The following is a 14273-nucleotide window of genomic DNA, read 5'->3' as shown; positions in this document are numbered from 1 at the left end:
CTCAAGGTGATCACGACGTGCCGACCCAGTCTAGATTTTGAGTTCTGCAGAAAATGCAATTTTAAAGGCAAAGGACCCGCCTGCCCTTCTTCGGCAGTTCGTTTGGCCCAGGCCTTCGATCTGCTGAAAGTTTCCGATCTAGGGGGATGTCCAGGCTGCCGGCGGAGCAGAGCCGATAACCCCCCTCTCCTGCGCGTTCCCCTGAGACTTGGCCTCCGCAACCTGTCCCAGCCGCGGAGCAAACTGCTCTGCGGCCCGCGCGAGTGCGCCCCAGGGCTTCGCCGCTGCCGGGCGTCCCCTCTATCCACCTCGGGACCCGCGCCATCACCGCGGCGGGGTAAGAAGCTCGGAGGCGCCATCCCGGGGCTCTGCGCCGTCCGCTCTCCCGGCTCCTGGCCGCTCACGCACGCAGCCGGTAGCTGGTTTTCGTTAGCCGCTGCCCTCGCCCAGAAGGCGGGTGGAAGGTCGCCAGTTGGACGCACAGCCAAACTCTTAGCGCACTCCCGCGCGAGATCCCCCATCACCCGGGGCTGCCGTCCTCATTCCGAGCTCTTTCTAGAGCTTGGCTCCCGCTGAAGCGCAACTTCCGCGCCCAAACCTTGCTTTTACGACGGGCGGTCCGCGTCCAAAGGTCTCTTACAGGCCTGCCCTTTCAGCTCCTCGCCCTCCCTTCCTCCCCTACCGGCCCCCTCCCCTGCTCTGGCCGCCCGCTGCAATCCTTTGGGGTCTGTGGCTGAGTGGGGAACCGCCGACCCGCGATCCGGAACGCGACTTTGAGGCCGCCGGGAGCATCCTGTGGCCTCTCTCTGAGCGGCCACCCGGCCGCGGCGCGAAGCGGTCTGGAGGGCGAGCCCTTCCGCGGCCCCAACTCTGCCGCCCCGTTCCCGGCATTGGGAACCAGGGCAGGGAGGGGGCGGGTGTTTCTCTGCGGGGGAGTGGGGAGGAAGCTGGGCGGGTGCGCGCGGTGCCCCGAGCCTGGAACCACGGAGGGCGCGTTGGTCTTGGGCGGATGGAGGGGGTGTCGCACTGCCGCGGGGAGGGGAGGCGGGGCACCCGGGCGTGTCGGGAGGCTGGGGCCAGTGGCACTCGCTTGGCGAGGGTGGGGGCGTAGCGCTGCGGTGGGAGGAGGAGGCTCCGGCCCTGGTCTCCACTCTAGGCCGGGGTGGGGGGCGCATAGCGGCCGCCGGAGCTTTCAGCAGGGGGCGCTGCTCCGGGCGTTGGGCGGGGGTGGGGTGGGCCAGGAGGGGGGGCCGCAGCTGGCCGCGCACACTTCCCCCATTATTAAACACTATGTTCAAAAGGCGCCGGGGGACTTCCCGGAGCCACGGAGCCCGCGCCGCCCGCCCGCCCGGCCCACGGAGCCCATGGACCTGAGCGCCGCCGCCGCGCTGTGCCTTTGGCTGCTGAGCGCCTGCCGCCCCCGCGACGGGCTGGAAGCGGCCGCCGTGCTGCGAGCGGCGGGGGCTGGGCCGGTCCGGAGCCCAGGGGGCGGCGGCGGCGGCGGGCGGACTCTTGCCCAGGCTGCGGGCGCAGCGGCTGTCCCGGCCGCCGCGGTTCCCCGGGCCCGCGCCGCGCGCCGCGCCGCGGGCTCCGGCTTCAGGAACGGCTCGGTGGTGCCGCACCACTTCATGATGTCGCTTTACCGGAGCCTGGCCGGGAGGGCTCCGGCCGGGGCAGCCGCTGTCTCCGCCTCGGGCCATGGTCGCGCGGACACGATCACCGGCTTCACAGACCAGGCGACCCAAGGTACTTACGCCTCTTCTGTGCCCGCCCATCCCGTCAGGTCCTGGGCTGAGACCAGCCCCGGAGCCGTGCCGCAGCTCCGTTACATTTGGAGCCGCGGCCCCATGCGGCCCACCCTCAGGTGATAGAAAGAAACTTCGCCGAGGCCAACACTCTCCAGCCCGCTGCACCTGGACTGTGGCGAGAGTCGCGGCAGCTCCCGGGGCCCAGTCCCAGAGGGCTGACTGGTCCCTCTCCCAGGTCTCCCTGGCCTTGCAGGCCGGCTGGTCCCCTCGAGGAGGCAGGCGGAGGCCAAGATTCACTTCTTGGGGAATGGTCTGGAGTGGCCTCGGAGCCCTCAGAGAAGAAAGGAGGGCGAGAGCTGTGTTCCCGGGAGTCACGGCGAGAGGGACTGCACGGTGGTGAGGGTGATGGCTCCTTCTTTGCAGCAATTTCTGCAGCTCCCAGTCTCCTGCGGGCCACACAAATTGGGGGAAGCCCAGGGAAAACTAGGGCAGAGGCAGGTATCAGACTAAAGTAAATGGCCCTGGAGAGGCTGGTGGCATAACCAGGTATGAGGAGTGCCCTGCTCAGCAGGTTGGTCTGGGTGGTGGTGGTTTGTGTGTGTGTGACATGTGCAGCTATGGGTGCCTGTGTCTGGTGCTGGGCCCCTGGGAGAGCCAGAGGTCAAGGATCCTGGTGGTGTGGGGAGGAGAGGCCTGCTGGGGACCCTGCAGGAATGCAGGCCTCTCTTAGACCAAGCACCCCACCTTGTTCTGCCCGGGGCCTTCCAAAGGTAAGATGTAGGTGAGGCTGTGGTGTGGCTGCTGTATGTCATCTGGATTTTATTAATCTCCATTGAAATCATTAAAGCAGACAGATAGAGAAAATTTACCTAATTTCAGGCGGAAATGCAAGTAATTTCGGCCTTAATTCTATCCAGCCAGAGACCCAGCATGGAGGGCAGGAGGGAAAGAAAGGCGAATAGGGCTGGGAAGTGAGCGGGTGGGGCTGAGGCAGCCCTGCTTGGGAGCCAGTGACAGTCAGCATACCTCAGGTCCTAGCCTGGGAAGGCAGGCAGAGGCCTTGCAGTGACCAGGTCATCCATCCCTGCCAGCACATGCCCAGTGCCTAGCACAGACTGCCTTATTTTTGGTACCTGGAAATCTTGGTACCCAATCCCCAAATGGCCCTATGGTTCGGTTAGAACTATCAAGCCTTCTCTGACGGCCTGACATGGCCCCTGGGCTGGATGCTGGGATACTTATAGGAAGCCCTAGTTCTGGTGCACAGGGACAGGGACTGAAGGGTGCCCTGTAGGCTCCCAGGCTGCAGGAGAAGGGGGGTGTGCTGGGCTTTAAGTGGGCACAGGCACCAGAGTCTTCTTAAGGTTGAGCTAGTTCTACCATGGTCTCAGACAGGAGATAAATCCTTTCTGGGGAGCTCAGCTTGGCTGGCTGAGCCTGAGAGGCCTCCTCTCCCTCCTCCCTCTTGGGGGAAACAGAGTGGCAGGGCTGGTGAGCAGGGAGAGGCAGAGGATCTGCAGGGAATCTCAGAGAAAGTGCTCCTCGTGCAGCCCCAGTGTGCCTCTCCGGCCTCCCTCTCCTCCCTGAGTCTCAACTTGGAACAGGGCTGCTTGAGGTCCCCAGAAGCCATTGATAGGGATAGAACCGGGACCTCAGGCATGAGGGCCTGACGTTCATGGCTGGTGAGCAAATCCCCAGTGGTGGGGGGAGTCTGCATAGTCTCTCCAAGTTTAGGGGCAAAACGAAACGTTATGACCCCCTTCAAAGGGAGCTCCTTATCTGCTGCGTGGTGGAATTTTAAACTTTTTTTTCCCTGAGCCCAAAAAGGAAAAAAAAAAAAAAAAAGAGTGTCCACACTGGAAATAAAACCCCTAAGCCCGAGATAAGTCACTACAGAGGGAAGAATGAGCCCGCGAAGGGACAGACAGGCGGCTCCTGGAAGCGAGACCTCGTTTGGGACGCTGCCCTCACTGCAGCAAGGTCATTCCAGGATGCCCCGCACCCCTCCGGGAGGTTCCTTGTGTTCCTTTACTGCCTTTCCCCCTCCTTCGGAGGCCGCGAGAGCACCGGGAGGAGGTGCATTTGGGGTTGCGATCGCGAGCAGCAGCGCCCATTGTTGCAAGACCTGAGACCTTGGGCGAGCCTGGCCCCTACCTGGGCCTCAGTTCCCCTTCGGCAGAGCGAAGTTGGACTAGAAGGTCTCTGCGGCCGTGCAGACGAATTCTCCTGGACGAATCGCCGAGCCCCAGCCTGCATGGGAGACCGTGGCCAGCGGGGATGTCCAGGCTGGGTTGGGGGAACAGAGGTAGCAGAAGAGTTTTCAGGAGACCAGAATTTTCCGTTTTCGCACAGCCAGGACTTTCGGCTCTCTTGGGGGATCAGCAGGGCAATAACGATAAGTCTCCTTAAGGCCCAGGACCTCAGGAGGGGGTGCACGACTTCTTTTCAACCCAGCCCCGGACTCTGATCTCGGATTCTGGCCCGCGGCTCTGGGTCAGGCCGCGGAACTATAGCAGCCTGCAGTCCTGGTCTTGGGTGTAGGGGTGCGCTCCTGGTCCCGCGGCTCAGGGATATGCAGTGACCATGGGTTGTTGGCCTGATGGGACTTTTGGCTTGCTAAACCAAAGCTCGGTTCGGATAGCCCGGGCGAAGACGTCCGCTGCTCTGGGCCAGGCTGGCAGCGTTCAGGCTGGGGCAGAGACGCGGAGTCGGGCGCTGGCTCCAACAGGCCTGGCTCCCACATCGAGGACAGCTGGGCCATTTGCTGTTAGGAGGCCCCGCGCTGACAGTGTGCAGGATTTGCTCTTACTCAGCTCTTTCTCTCTGTCTCTGCCGGTCCCCCGCAGACGAATCGGCAGCCGAAACAGGCCAGAGCTTCCTGTTCGACGTGTCCAGCCTTAACGACGCAGACGAGGTGGTGGGTGCCGAGCTGCGCGTGCTGCGCCGGGGATCTCCAGAGTCGGGCCCAGGCAGCTGGACTTCTCCGCCGTTGCTGCAGCTGTCCACGTGCCCGGGCGCCGCCCGAGCGCCACGCCTGCTGTACTCGCGGGCAGCTGAGCCCCTAGTCGGTCAGCGCTGGGAGGCGTTCGACGTGGCGGACGCCATGAGGCGCCACCATCGTGAACCGCGCCCCCCCCGCGCGTTCTGCCTCTTGCTGCGCGCAGTGGCAGGCCCGGTGCCGAGCCCGTTGGCACTGCGGCGGCTGGGCTTCGGCTGGCCGGGCGGAGGGGGCTCTGCGGCAGAGGAGCGCGCGCTGCTAGTCGTCTCCTCCCGCACGCAGAGGAAAGAGAGCTTATTCCGAGAGATCCGCGCCCAGGCCCGCGCACTCGGGGCCGCTCTGGCCTCAGAGCCGCTGCCCGACCCAGGAACCCGCACCGCGTCGCCAAGGGCAGTCATTGGCGGCCGCAGACGGAGGAGGACGGCGTTGGCCGGGACGCGGACGGCGCAGGGCAGCGGCGGGGGCGCGGGCCGGGGCCACGGGCGCAGGGGCCGGAGCCGCTGCAGCCGCAAGCCGTTGCACGTGGACTTCAAGGAGCTCGGCTGGGACGACTGGATCATCGCGCCGCTGGACTACGAGGCGTACCACTGCGAGGGCCTTTGCGACTTCCCTTTGCGTTCGCACCTCGAGCCCACCAACCATGCCATCATTCAGACGCTGCTCAACTCCATGGCACCAGACGCGGCGCCGGCCTCCTGCTGTGTGCCAGCGCGCCTCAGCCCCATCAGCATCCTCTACATCGACGCCGCCAACAACGTTGTCTACAAGCAATACGAGGACATGGTGGTGGAGGCCTGCGGCTGCAGGTAGCGCGCGGGCCGGGGAGGGGGCAGCCACGCGGTCGAGGATCCCCAGCTGATGAGCAGCAGCGGGCCACCCTGTCACCGAGCGTGGGTGCATGTCCTATGTGACCCAGCGCCCTCTCAGAGGAGGGAGAGCACACGTTCACACTCACACACACTCGTGCAGTCACGCACACATTTACCGGGGACAGCATGTGAAAGCCTTGGGAAGAGATGACCTGCCGGTACCGAATGTCAAAGCCCTGTGTATTTTGCAAACAGATAACCATGGCGCCCACTGCCCCCATTTAGGGAGAGGAAGGTGTTTGTGCTGATGTTGCAGTTAGAGGCACGAAAATCAGGTAGCAACAACGGGTTAGGAAATTGGAAGCTCCAGAATGGGAGAACCAAAGGGGTACTCAAGCATGCTTTATCTCACCCCCTTTTGTTTCTGGCCCGATGTGGTGCATCGCTTCCCTGGGGGGCTGAGCGCCGCGTGGTGCACTCCGTGACCCACTGCAAGGCTGTAATGCCCTTCCCGAGGGTTTGTGTTGCATGGGGCCGTTTACCCTGGAACTGCTGCAAAAAGCATCTTTCTTTTTTAACTTTTAAAATTTAACGTGCCCCTGCTTCATTTTTGAAAGGGAAGTTTTGTCTGAAAGTAGGTGTTGTGGAGCTTCCCAGATTTCTGCAAAGGTCGGTACCGCCCCCCCCCGCCTTTTTTTTTTTTAATCAATTCCAATAGGAAATGTTATGGAAAGTGGAAAGGATATTTTTCTTTTAAACGGCTGAGTCTGATCTAACAGGATATTGGGGTGGGATAGGATCTGCCAGGTTCGGAAGCTCCCCAGTTGGTGAGGGGAAGTGGGAGCCATGCCTCGGGTGGCTCAGGAGGAAGTTAGTGCAATGGCCCGGAATGGGGAAGGTGGGGCTGGGGGAGGCGAGCTACTGCTTTTCCTAGAGACCTGCCAGGAGGTTTTCCTAAGAAGCCAGGGAAGAGGCTCTCAGGGCTTGAAAGGCAAGGAGGTGTCCTGGGGCCCACTCCAGCCGAGGACTCCGGCTTGCCGGCCAGGTAGGCGGAAGCTCCCGGGGCCGACTCGGGCTTGTGCTAGTTATCAAGTAAGTCGACCTCCGCTTTTTACCTGCTTTCGCTGTGTTGTTGCTGTAGTTGTTGGCAGTGTGATAGTAACGGGAAGTGAAGCCACTCAAAAATGCTTTTGTCAGACTTCAACTCACAACCCAGACCTTTAGAGCAGGGGGAAGGTCTGCCCCTTCCCCTCATCGGCTCCCTGGCTTGGCTGCTGTGCCCTTGGAAGGGCAGGGCCTTGGTGTGGGGGAGCAGAGGTGGCATATCCCCCAGTTCCCATATTTTGCCCCAAAGGGTCTTATTGATGGGAGGATTTTCTAGGCATGTAAAAGTGAGTTCGAACATTCAGACTTCACTGTTTGATTTGATTTGTTTATGCCTGGGAATCCTTTGCGGCTTTTTGTCAATAGGCTGGGAGAGGGAAACTAGTTGGACTCCAGCTGTCCGGGGTGAGGGCTTCTTAGAACAGCCCCGCAGCCCTCTCGGTGCATCTGTGTGATGTTGTGCAGGACTTTCCCCTTCAGAGTCCTGGGGAGCATTAATTCCACCCTGTGTTGGATGCAGGACAATTCATACACATTTTGATTCTCAGTGATTACACTCTTGAGAGAGAGAAGACAGACTTACGATTTAGATACAGCTAATTTACTTAGGGGCCCTACCTGAATTGGTTTTCATCCTGTAAAATTCTCCCAAAAGAAAAAAAAATACACGTGTAAATTACTCTTAAAATTAAGATTCCCCCCCTCCTCCTATTATGTGAATTTATATTCTGTGGCTGTATGAGTAGCTATAAATAACCAGAACATGAACAGTCTCTTCAGGTTAAAAATTTTAAAAATATCCAAAAGTGGCTGCTCTGGTACAATTCCATCTTATTTTAGTGACTGGGCAAAGATGGTCCCTAAATTTGTGGATTTTGCCAGAGATGCCTCACTCTCGTTTTTAAAATGAAGCTTGTCATAATGAAGAATTATATATTAAAAAAAGCACTAAAGTGTTGAAAGTTGTAGTATTAGAAGGTTTAGAAAGGAAGTTAATGACAAAGTGCAGTTAAATGTTATTTTGAAGAAGGTCTGGGGTATTTAATATCTTTGGATAAAAGCAAACATTTTGATACTTTTTTAGTGACTAGTAAAAACAATTTTTTGGGCAGAAATGTCTTGATTTAGCCTGGCCTTTTTATAGTAGGGAAAAAAACTGTCAATTTCCCCTCTTTCCTTCTGATGACCTCCTTCTAAGGAGATGTGTTGTGAGTGGTGTGGGAAGTAGGTACCTTCCTGCATCTTGAGTTCAGGTGGCACCCGGCGGGAGGGGTGTTGTCCTTGGACAGTGACTGTTCCTTCCATGGCCCCATACCCTCAGTGTGCTCTTTGTTTACTGGATAAAAGGAATGCTTCCCAGATTTCCTCTGGAGCAGGTGAAGCCCCCAGGGGCCACTCTGCCCAGCCCTCTGGCATCTCAGTCCATTCACTAGGTGAATGCAGAGAATCCATTTCACTTGTAAAAATGACAACAAAGGGCCAACACATGTAGGGCAGACAGCTTTTTGCTGCTAAGATGTGGTTTAACTAGCATTGCCAAGATGTGGAGAAAAGCGTTCTGCCAGCACAGTTGGTAGTAGCACCCTGAGCTCTCTGTCTTCTAGGTAGCGGGGGACAGGCCTGGGTGACTGGCATGAACCCAGCTTCTCTGTTGCAACCCCCAGCTGGAATCTCCAGTCACCATGGATGGGAGAACTGACAGGCAGGGAGAAAGCATGTCAAGACTGTGAGGAAAGGCTGTCCCCTCAACCCCAACCTGAGGTCACCAAAGTCTCCCTCCTAAAGTAAACAGAATTTTCCATTTTGTAGGGAGAATTGTGCACTACTAGTTGACATCACTTGAACCAGGATTTCCTGCTAGTGAGTAGGATTTGGCATCCCTACTTAGGGAGCTCGGGACAGGCCAGCTGGGGCCCAAGGGGGGCTGGTGCTGGGTCTGTCAAACACAAAGATAGCCTGGTCACTGCTGCTTGAAACCAGGGCTTTCGTATTAAGGAGGATCACCCACACTGGCAGGCGGGCATTTCCCAAACACACTTGCCTTGTTGAATTCTGACTTTCCAAACAGCTGCACTGGGTCTTCCAGAGAAGGTGGCAGGCTTTGCTGTGTTAGCTTGGGGAAGCCAGGCTTGAGCTGTGCTCAGTCATTGTATCCATGCTCCCCTTCACCATACCCTCCTGGCAACGATATGAGGTATGGATTGTGTGATAGAAGAATCCAGACTCCACGAAGCCCAGGACAGTCACTTCTCCCTGGCAGCTCTCATGGTGTCGGCAGGAGTGGGCGCCTCACCTTGGGTACTGAAGAGAGTACCGATAATCCCGTGGATGGAAAAGGAGGGAGTGTAATTCAATCCCTACACATTGTATATGCTGTTGGCAATTTCATTTAAACTCACAGCAGAAAACAACTAGGATTTGTAGACTGATTTTCTTCTTAGAGCAGGGAGAAAAATTACGTTCTTTCCAAGAGCAGCTTGTGCACAGATAAGGTCAGACTTTTCCTGTGCTTGAATCTGGTCTCCAGGAAATCCAGTGGCAGGAAGAGAGTGTCCTGAGGCTGCCTCTGGGTGCACAGAATCACTGGGCCTCGCTGATTCTCATGAGAACCTGTCATCTCAGTGAGACAGGCCTCCCACTGGCCCTCAGTGGGCCATAGGCCAAGAGGTCTGAGTCAGATCGCGCAGTGAGCTGGAGGGAGCGAGGCTCTGAAAGCAGCAGTCTAGCAGAGGGAGTTTGGGCCTGCGCTTACCCCTCAGAAAGTGTCTGGATTGGGAAGGGAAGAGAGGAAGCTGCCGAGCGAACCCAGCAGCCAAACTTTGGGCGAGTGGAAAGTAACTAGATCCCTCTGGTGGATGGTATATTTGAGCTGCACCAGAGTCAGAGCCCACTGTGGGCTTCCGAGTGCCCAGAGGCAGCTGCTCCCACAGCATGGACTGCGCCCGCCAGGGGAGGCCGCTCAGGGGCCAGGGCACCACAGGGCGTCTCCTGAGAGACGTCTGAGGCAAGTTATGGGCAGTCACCTCCCTGCTGGAGCTTCATCTTCTGCCCTGTAAAATGATGCCCTTTCCAGTTCCAAGGTTCTAGGATTTTACCTTGCCCCAAAACCCACTCAGATAGCTTGAAGGCAGAGCAAATGTGATGGCTCCTGGAGAAGGTCCTCTCCCAATCCCAGTCCCAGAGCCTCATCTTACCGGTTTCGCAGCTCTTGCCTGTGCGTGTGCATGTGTGTGCATGTGTCCATTTTACTGCTATCCTTAATAGGTGCCTCATGGATATGCTTTGAATTCCCCTGGGCTGAGGTAGGTGTGGGGAGGGCCCGCACCTTGAGGGTGGGGTTCAGCTCCCCAGAGCCAGGAGCTGGCTGAGGGCACTGCCCATCCAGCTGCAGTTCCTCCTGTGCTCAGTGGGGTGGGCAGAGCCACACTCAAGCTGAGACTGTCTGAGAGACCTAGTGCTGGGAAGGGCTCTACCTGCTGCTGGGGCCTCTGCAGGCAGAAGGGTAAAGGCAAGGCTGTGCCTGGTTGGTCACCCAAACAGGGGCCTGGGACTGTCCCAGAAGCCCTGGATGAGGCAGGCAGGACTGTCCCAGAATGGACTCCTTGGGTCCCCACCCCCTCCTCACCACCATGCCCATGTCTGGCTCTGAGGTCCCCTTGCAGCTTCCCAGGGGAGTGACCCTGGGGTAGCATCAGAAGAGCTTGTCTCTCTCTTCCTTTTTATGGTCTGGAGAAGTTAACATAAAGAAGCACCAGAAGGGAGGACCCCAAAAGATGTTTATTTCTAAGTTTTCAGACAGCTTGGCATCTTCTACCTGGAACCTCCTGACCATGTAGGCTGCAGCACAGCTGTCTTCCTCCCTCTGTGCTGTTCTGGACTTCAATCTGTGTGCACAGCTTAGTGCGTCACAAACAGTAACTGAGTGAGGCTGTTGTGAAAGAAGCCTGTTTTTTTCAGGAGGGCCACCGTCCTAGCCTGAGGAGACACCTGGTGGACACAGACTGCAGGGAGAGGGCTGAAAGTTGGCCTAGTGAATCAGAGGGGTGACTGAGGGCCTAGAAGTTGCCACATGAGCTCTGATCATCATTCGGGGTGCTGTCTGCCCATGACCTGCAGGTACCCACCTTAACCAGAGCTTGGCTTGTGGCCTGCAACTTGGCGACAGGCCTTTGGCTGGGCAAAGTTTGGGCTGGTGCTTCATGGCGGCAGGACCAATTACAGCAGAGCAACCCAGGATGGGTGGTCATTGAAAAATGGGTGTGAAGTCACTGAAAAATCAGACTGAGTTTCAAGTTATGCTCACAGTTGCTGAAAAAGCGAAAATATGCCCTTAGAGCAGCAGAGCAGCATGCGATGGTCCACTTCCTCCTGCCTCTGCAGAGCTTGCAGGCCTCTTCTAGCATCTGTGCATGGTGCGCATGTGTCTGTGACAACAGAAAGGGTTGGTTTCTCTCACACGTTTCCCTGACAGTGGCAAGGGGGCTGCAGCGGTCACAGAAACTTCCGGAGAGAGGTGTTTCCGTGCAGTCAGGTGAATTTGTTGGCAGGACAGCTTGGTGTGATGATACAAGAAGTACAGTTTCACTCTTTTTTTGTCAGATGAACTTCCTTCTGCTAGTTTAGAAATGCTTCACTCCAGAGAGGGCCACCTGATAGAAGCTGTATTACAGAAACTTTTAATCTCTTTTCTGTGTCAGTAAGGGGATGCTGAAATAAACTGTCTAGAAAAACAAGAAGCTTCTGTCACACCCAGGCCACTTTCGGCAGAGTGGTCCAGAGCGGCCAGTGCATGGCCAGCTGCTTTGCATCTGCATTCCCGTTTCATTACCTTTTGTGTTGTGGGCCAGCAGGAGTGCTACGTAGTGGGGGCTGGAGATTTGTCCCGGCAGGAGGTGGGCAAATGGCTGTCTTCTCTGCAGAATACCTGCACTGCTCCATCTGACCAGCAGTGGCAACAGCCACAACCAGTTCTGCATCTAGCTCCCGCCCAGACTTTGGCTGCCAGAATCTAGGACCATGGCTGACCAAAGCGAGACTTCCGAGTAAGGTTCGTTCACAGGCATCCTGCTGAATTAGAAGGAAACAGGAACGAATCCGAAGCAAACGGGGCTAAACTTCCCTCGAGGACATTTCCTGAGCTGCAACATGGGAAGGGACAGCACCGAAGCTGGTGAGCTGGTGCAACTGCACACACCTTTTCTCTGGTTTTTAGTACTCACAGGTCATCCTGGGGAGACCGCTCATGGGCTATGGGCAGCCCATGCCTGGATTTTTTGGTGAATGAGTCTGAAAAGCAGTGACCAGGTGTGTTGAGGGCCTCCCCTTGCCTGCACCTTTTTATCTCTGAGTGACTGAGGGCTGCCAAGGCCAGACAATGCACATGTGTCCTGGATCCTCCCCTGGCCTGGGGCAGCAGCAGCAGCAGCTGGGCTTGGGGTGAGTAGGCTGGCTTGAGGAAGGGGCTGCCCACAAGCAGGGCTCATTTCCTGGGTCAGGGCCTGTCAGACTCAAAGTCAGCTCTTCAGCATTCTGTTTAGAAAATGATGATGCAGTTCAGTGAGAAAGAAAGCTCAGGATAAAATATGTTTTCTGGAGGGGAAATACTCAAGTGTTCTAAGCCAGGAACAGAGACTCTCAAGAGAGGAATTCTCTGGCATTCTCTGCCTTGGATAAATCATGGATTAAACATGAGCATCCTTAGAATAATTTTATTTTTGTATTTCACTTTACACTGTAATGCAAACAGCTTTTATGTTTTCTTTGACGAAGAATCATAATTGAGTCACTTTAGGTCTTTTAGCTGGAAGCATTTCACCCTAAATGAAAAGTTAATGCATTTTTTACAAGGATTAACATGCTAACTACAACTTGCCCTTTCAGCAGATGACAATAAGGGATTCTGAAAAGTTTGGACTGTTTTTTTCTTTTTGTATACAAATAAAGCAGCAGATCCTTTCTCTGTGAAGGTTGTTGCAGAGCTCCCGTACCAGCTTACAAAATGCTGCTGTTTAAGCAGGACTTGGGTGGGCAGCAGAATTCTGCACATGACGAGTGGCTGCAGCTTAGAAAGCAAATTTCACCTGATTCCAGTACTGTGATTTTAAGGAAACGGTAAAACTCAAAGTGCCAGTAATGCCATCAAGGCTCAGTAACACGCCATTTCCTCAGCAGCTAAAGACAAAAAAAATTATTTTGGTGAGGGGATAGAAATCCTTGAGCTTTGCAGTGACACCCACTTTTTCTTAGCTTGGCTTGGGAGTAAGGAGATTGGAGTGTGGGGGGACATTAGAAACTCATTTAAGGCAAACTGAAATCTCCTTCATCAGCAGTCTTCCTGCTGGTGTAGCCGCAGCAGAACTCCGAGGCTTGCAGGCTGGGCTGTCTCCTTGCTGCCTGGCCTGGGTGTTTATTTGGGCAATGCAAGCTGACATTGTGAAGTGTTGCCGATGCCCAGGCCAGCTAGCAGGGAGCCCTCCCAGGGCTGGTAGAAACCTATGTGTATATGTATTCTCAAATTTAAATAGATTGTACATAGCGAAATGTAAATGACATGTAAAACAGCAATCTCTATTTTTCTTAACTATTATATAGCAGTATATATTTGTTGAACATGCTTGTATACTCTTCATTAACCATTTTAATATTTTGTACAGATAAGTTGATTAAATATTTTATTCATAAAACCGCTCATGACTGGTCTCTAAAGGAAAACATTTTCAGCTTTTGTTACTCAGCCTTTCTGTGTTACTGTAGTCCTCATTAATAGAATAGCGACCAGCTATTGAGGCCTTAGGACTGACTGCATTTTAATAGTGAGAGTGACATAACAGGCCTGACTCCACTTGCCTTTGTGCCGATCATTCCCCGCGATCATTCCCCTGTATTGTCAGATCAGGTGTGAGGCTGTGGGCCTCTGGTATGGGGGGCTGCACCCTGGGTCTTGGTGACTGGTATGAAACTGTATATGATGCTGCTGCACACAGCCTCACACGGCATGAAGTCACTGCAGAGCAAGGTAAAAAACATCAAGCTTGGGTTCAGGAAAGGAGGCCAAAATGCAGTGGAAAACATTTTCTCTTTGGGAAATGAGCATGATAATGTGTAGAGTGAGCACTGTCATTCCAAATGCAGTTTGGGTGGACAGGTTTTCTGTGTTTATACATCTCAGACCGCTGCAGGACCTGTCTCACTCCAGAAAGCATGAGCCCTCCCCAGCTGGAGGCTGCACAGGTAAGTCTCTGAAATCCCAAGGCATAAAGTCCCATGGAAGCCGCTTCCTCTGCAAGGCCAATTACATATGTCACAGAACCCAATAAGGTCCTACAGCAAATTCGACAGGCCTTTTTTTTTGCCCAGTACTCTTCGAGACAAGTACAAAAGCCTGTGCTTGGTGACACCACGAAGGATGCAGCAGGACAGGATCAACCACACAGCGTTCTGTTGCTATCCCAGCTCTCACAGCTGACTTTTGCCCAGATGGAGAAATCTATTTCATGTGTTCCTTAAATATTTCTGGGAGAGGACTAATGACAGAGCAGGAATTGTAGGAAGTTGACAGGGACTCGGCCTTATTAGTGACTGTTACCAGGATTACCTCTTTTGCGATATGGAGCC

The 14273-nt window shown here is 55.3% G+C and overlaps 1 protein-coding gene across 1 annotated transcript; it reads left to right on the top strand.

Annotated features, from left to right (window-relative positions):
- Window positions 1-1268: 1268 nt before the first annotated feature.
- On the top strand, window positions 1269-13343 carry GDF7 (growth differentiation factor 7). The gene is made up of 2 exons (XM_034952684.4): window positions 1269-1746; window positions 4595-13343. Exons 1-2 carry the CDS (start codon window positions 1365-1367, stop codon window positions 5554-5556), a joined length of 1344 nt encoding a protein of 447 aa, XP_034808575.1. The 5' UTR covers window positions 1269-1364; the 3' UTR covers window positions 5557-13343.
- Window positions 13344-14273: the final 930 nt, after the last annotated feature.

The sequence above is a fragment of the Pan paniscus genome, chromosome 12 (genome assembly GCF_029289425.2).
Source record: "Pan paniscus chromosome 12, NHGRI_mPanPan1-v2.0_pri, whole genome shotgun sequence".
NCBI classification, from domain to species: Eukaryota; Metazoa; Chordata; class Mammalia; order Primates; family Hominidae; genus Pan; species Pan paniscus.
The sequence above is the reverse complement of the archived record's forward strand: the minus strand, read 5'-3'. Positions and strand labels throughout refer to the sequence as shown.

Bases quoted from the DNA above. Each gene is read 5' to 3' on its own strand.
- GDF7 (XM_034952684.4), top strand. From the start codon at position 1,365: ATGGACCTGAGCGCCGCCGCCGCGCTGTGCCTTTGGCTGCTGAGCGCC. The intron at 1,747-4,594 runs GTACTTACGCCT...GGTCCCCCGCAG, and splicing joins CACAGACCAGGCGACCCAAG to ACGAATCGGCAGCCGAAACA.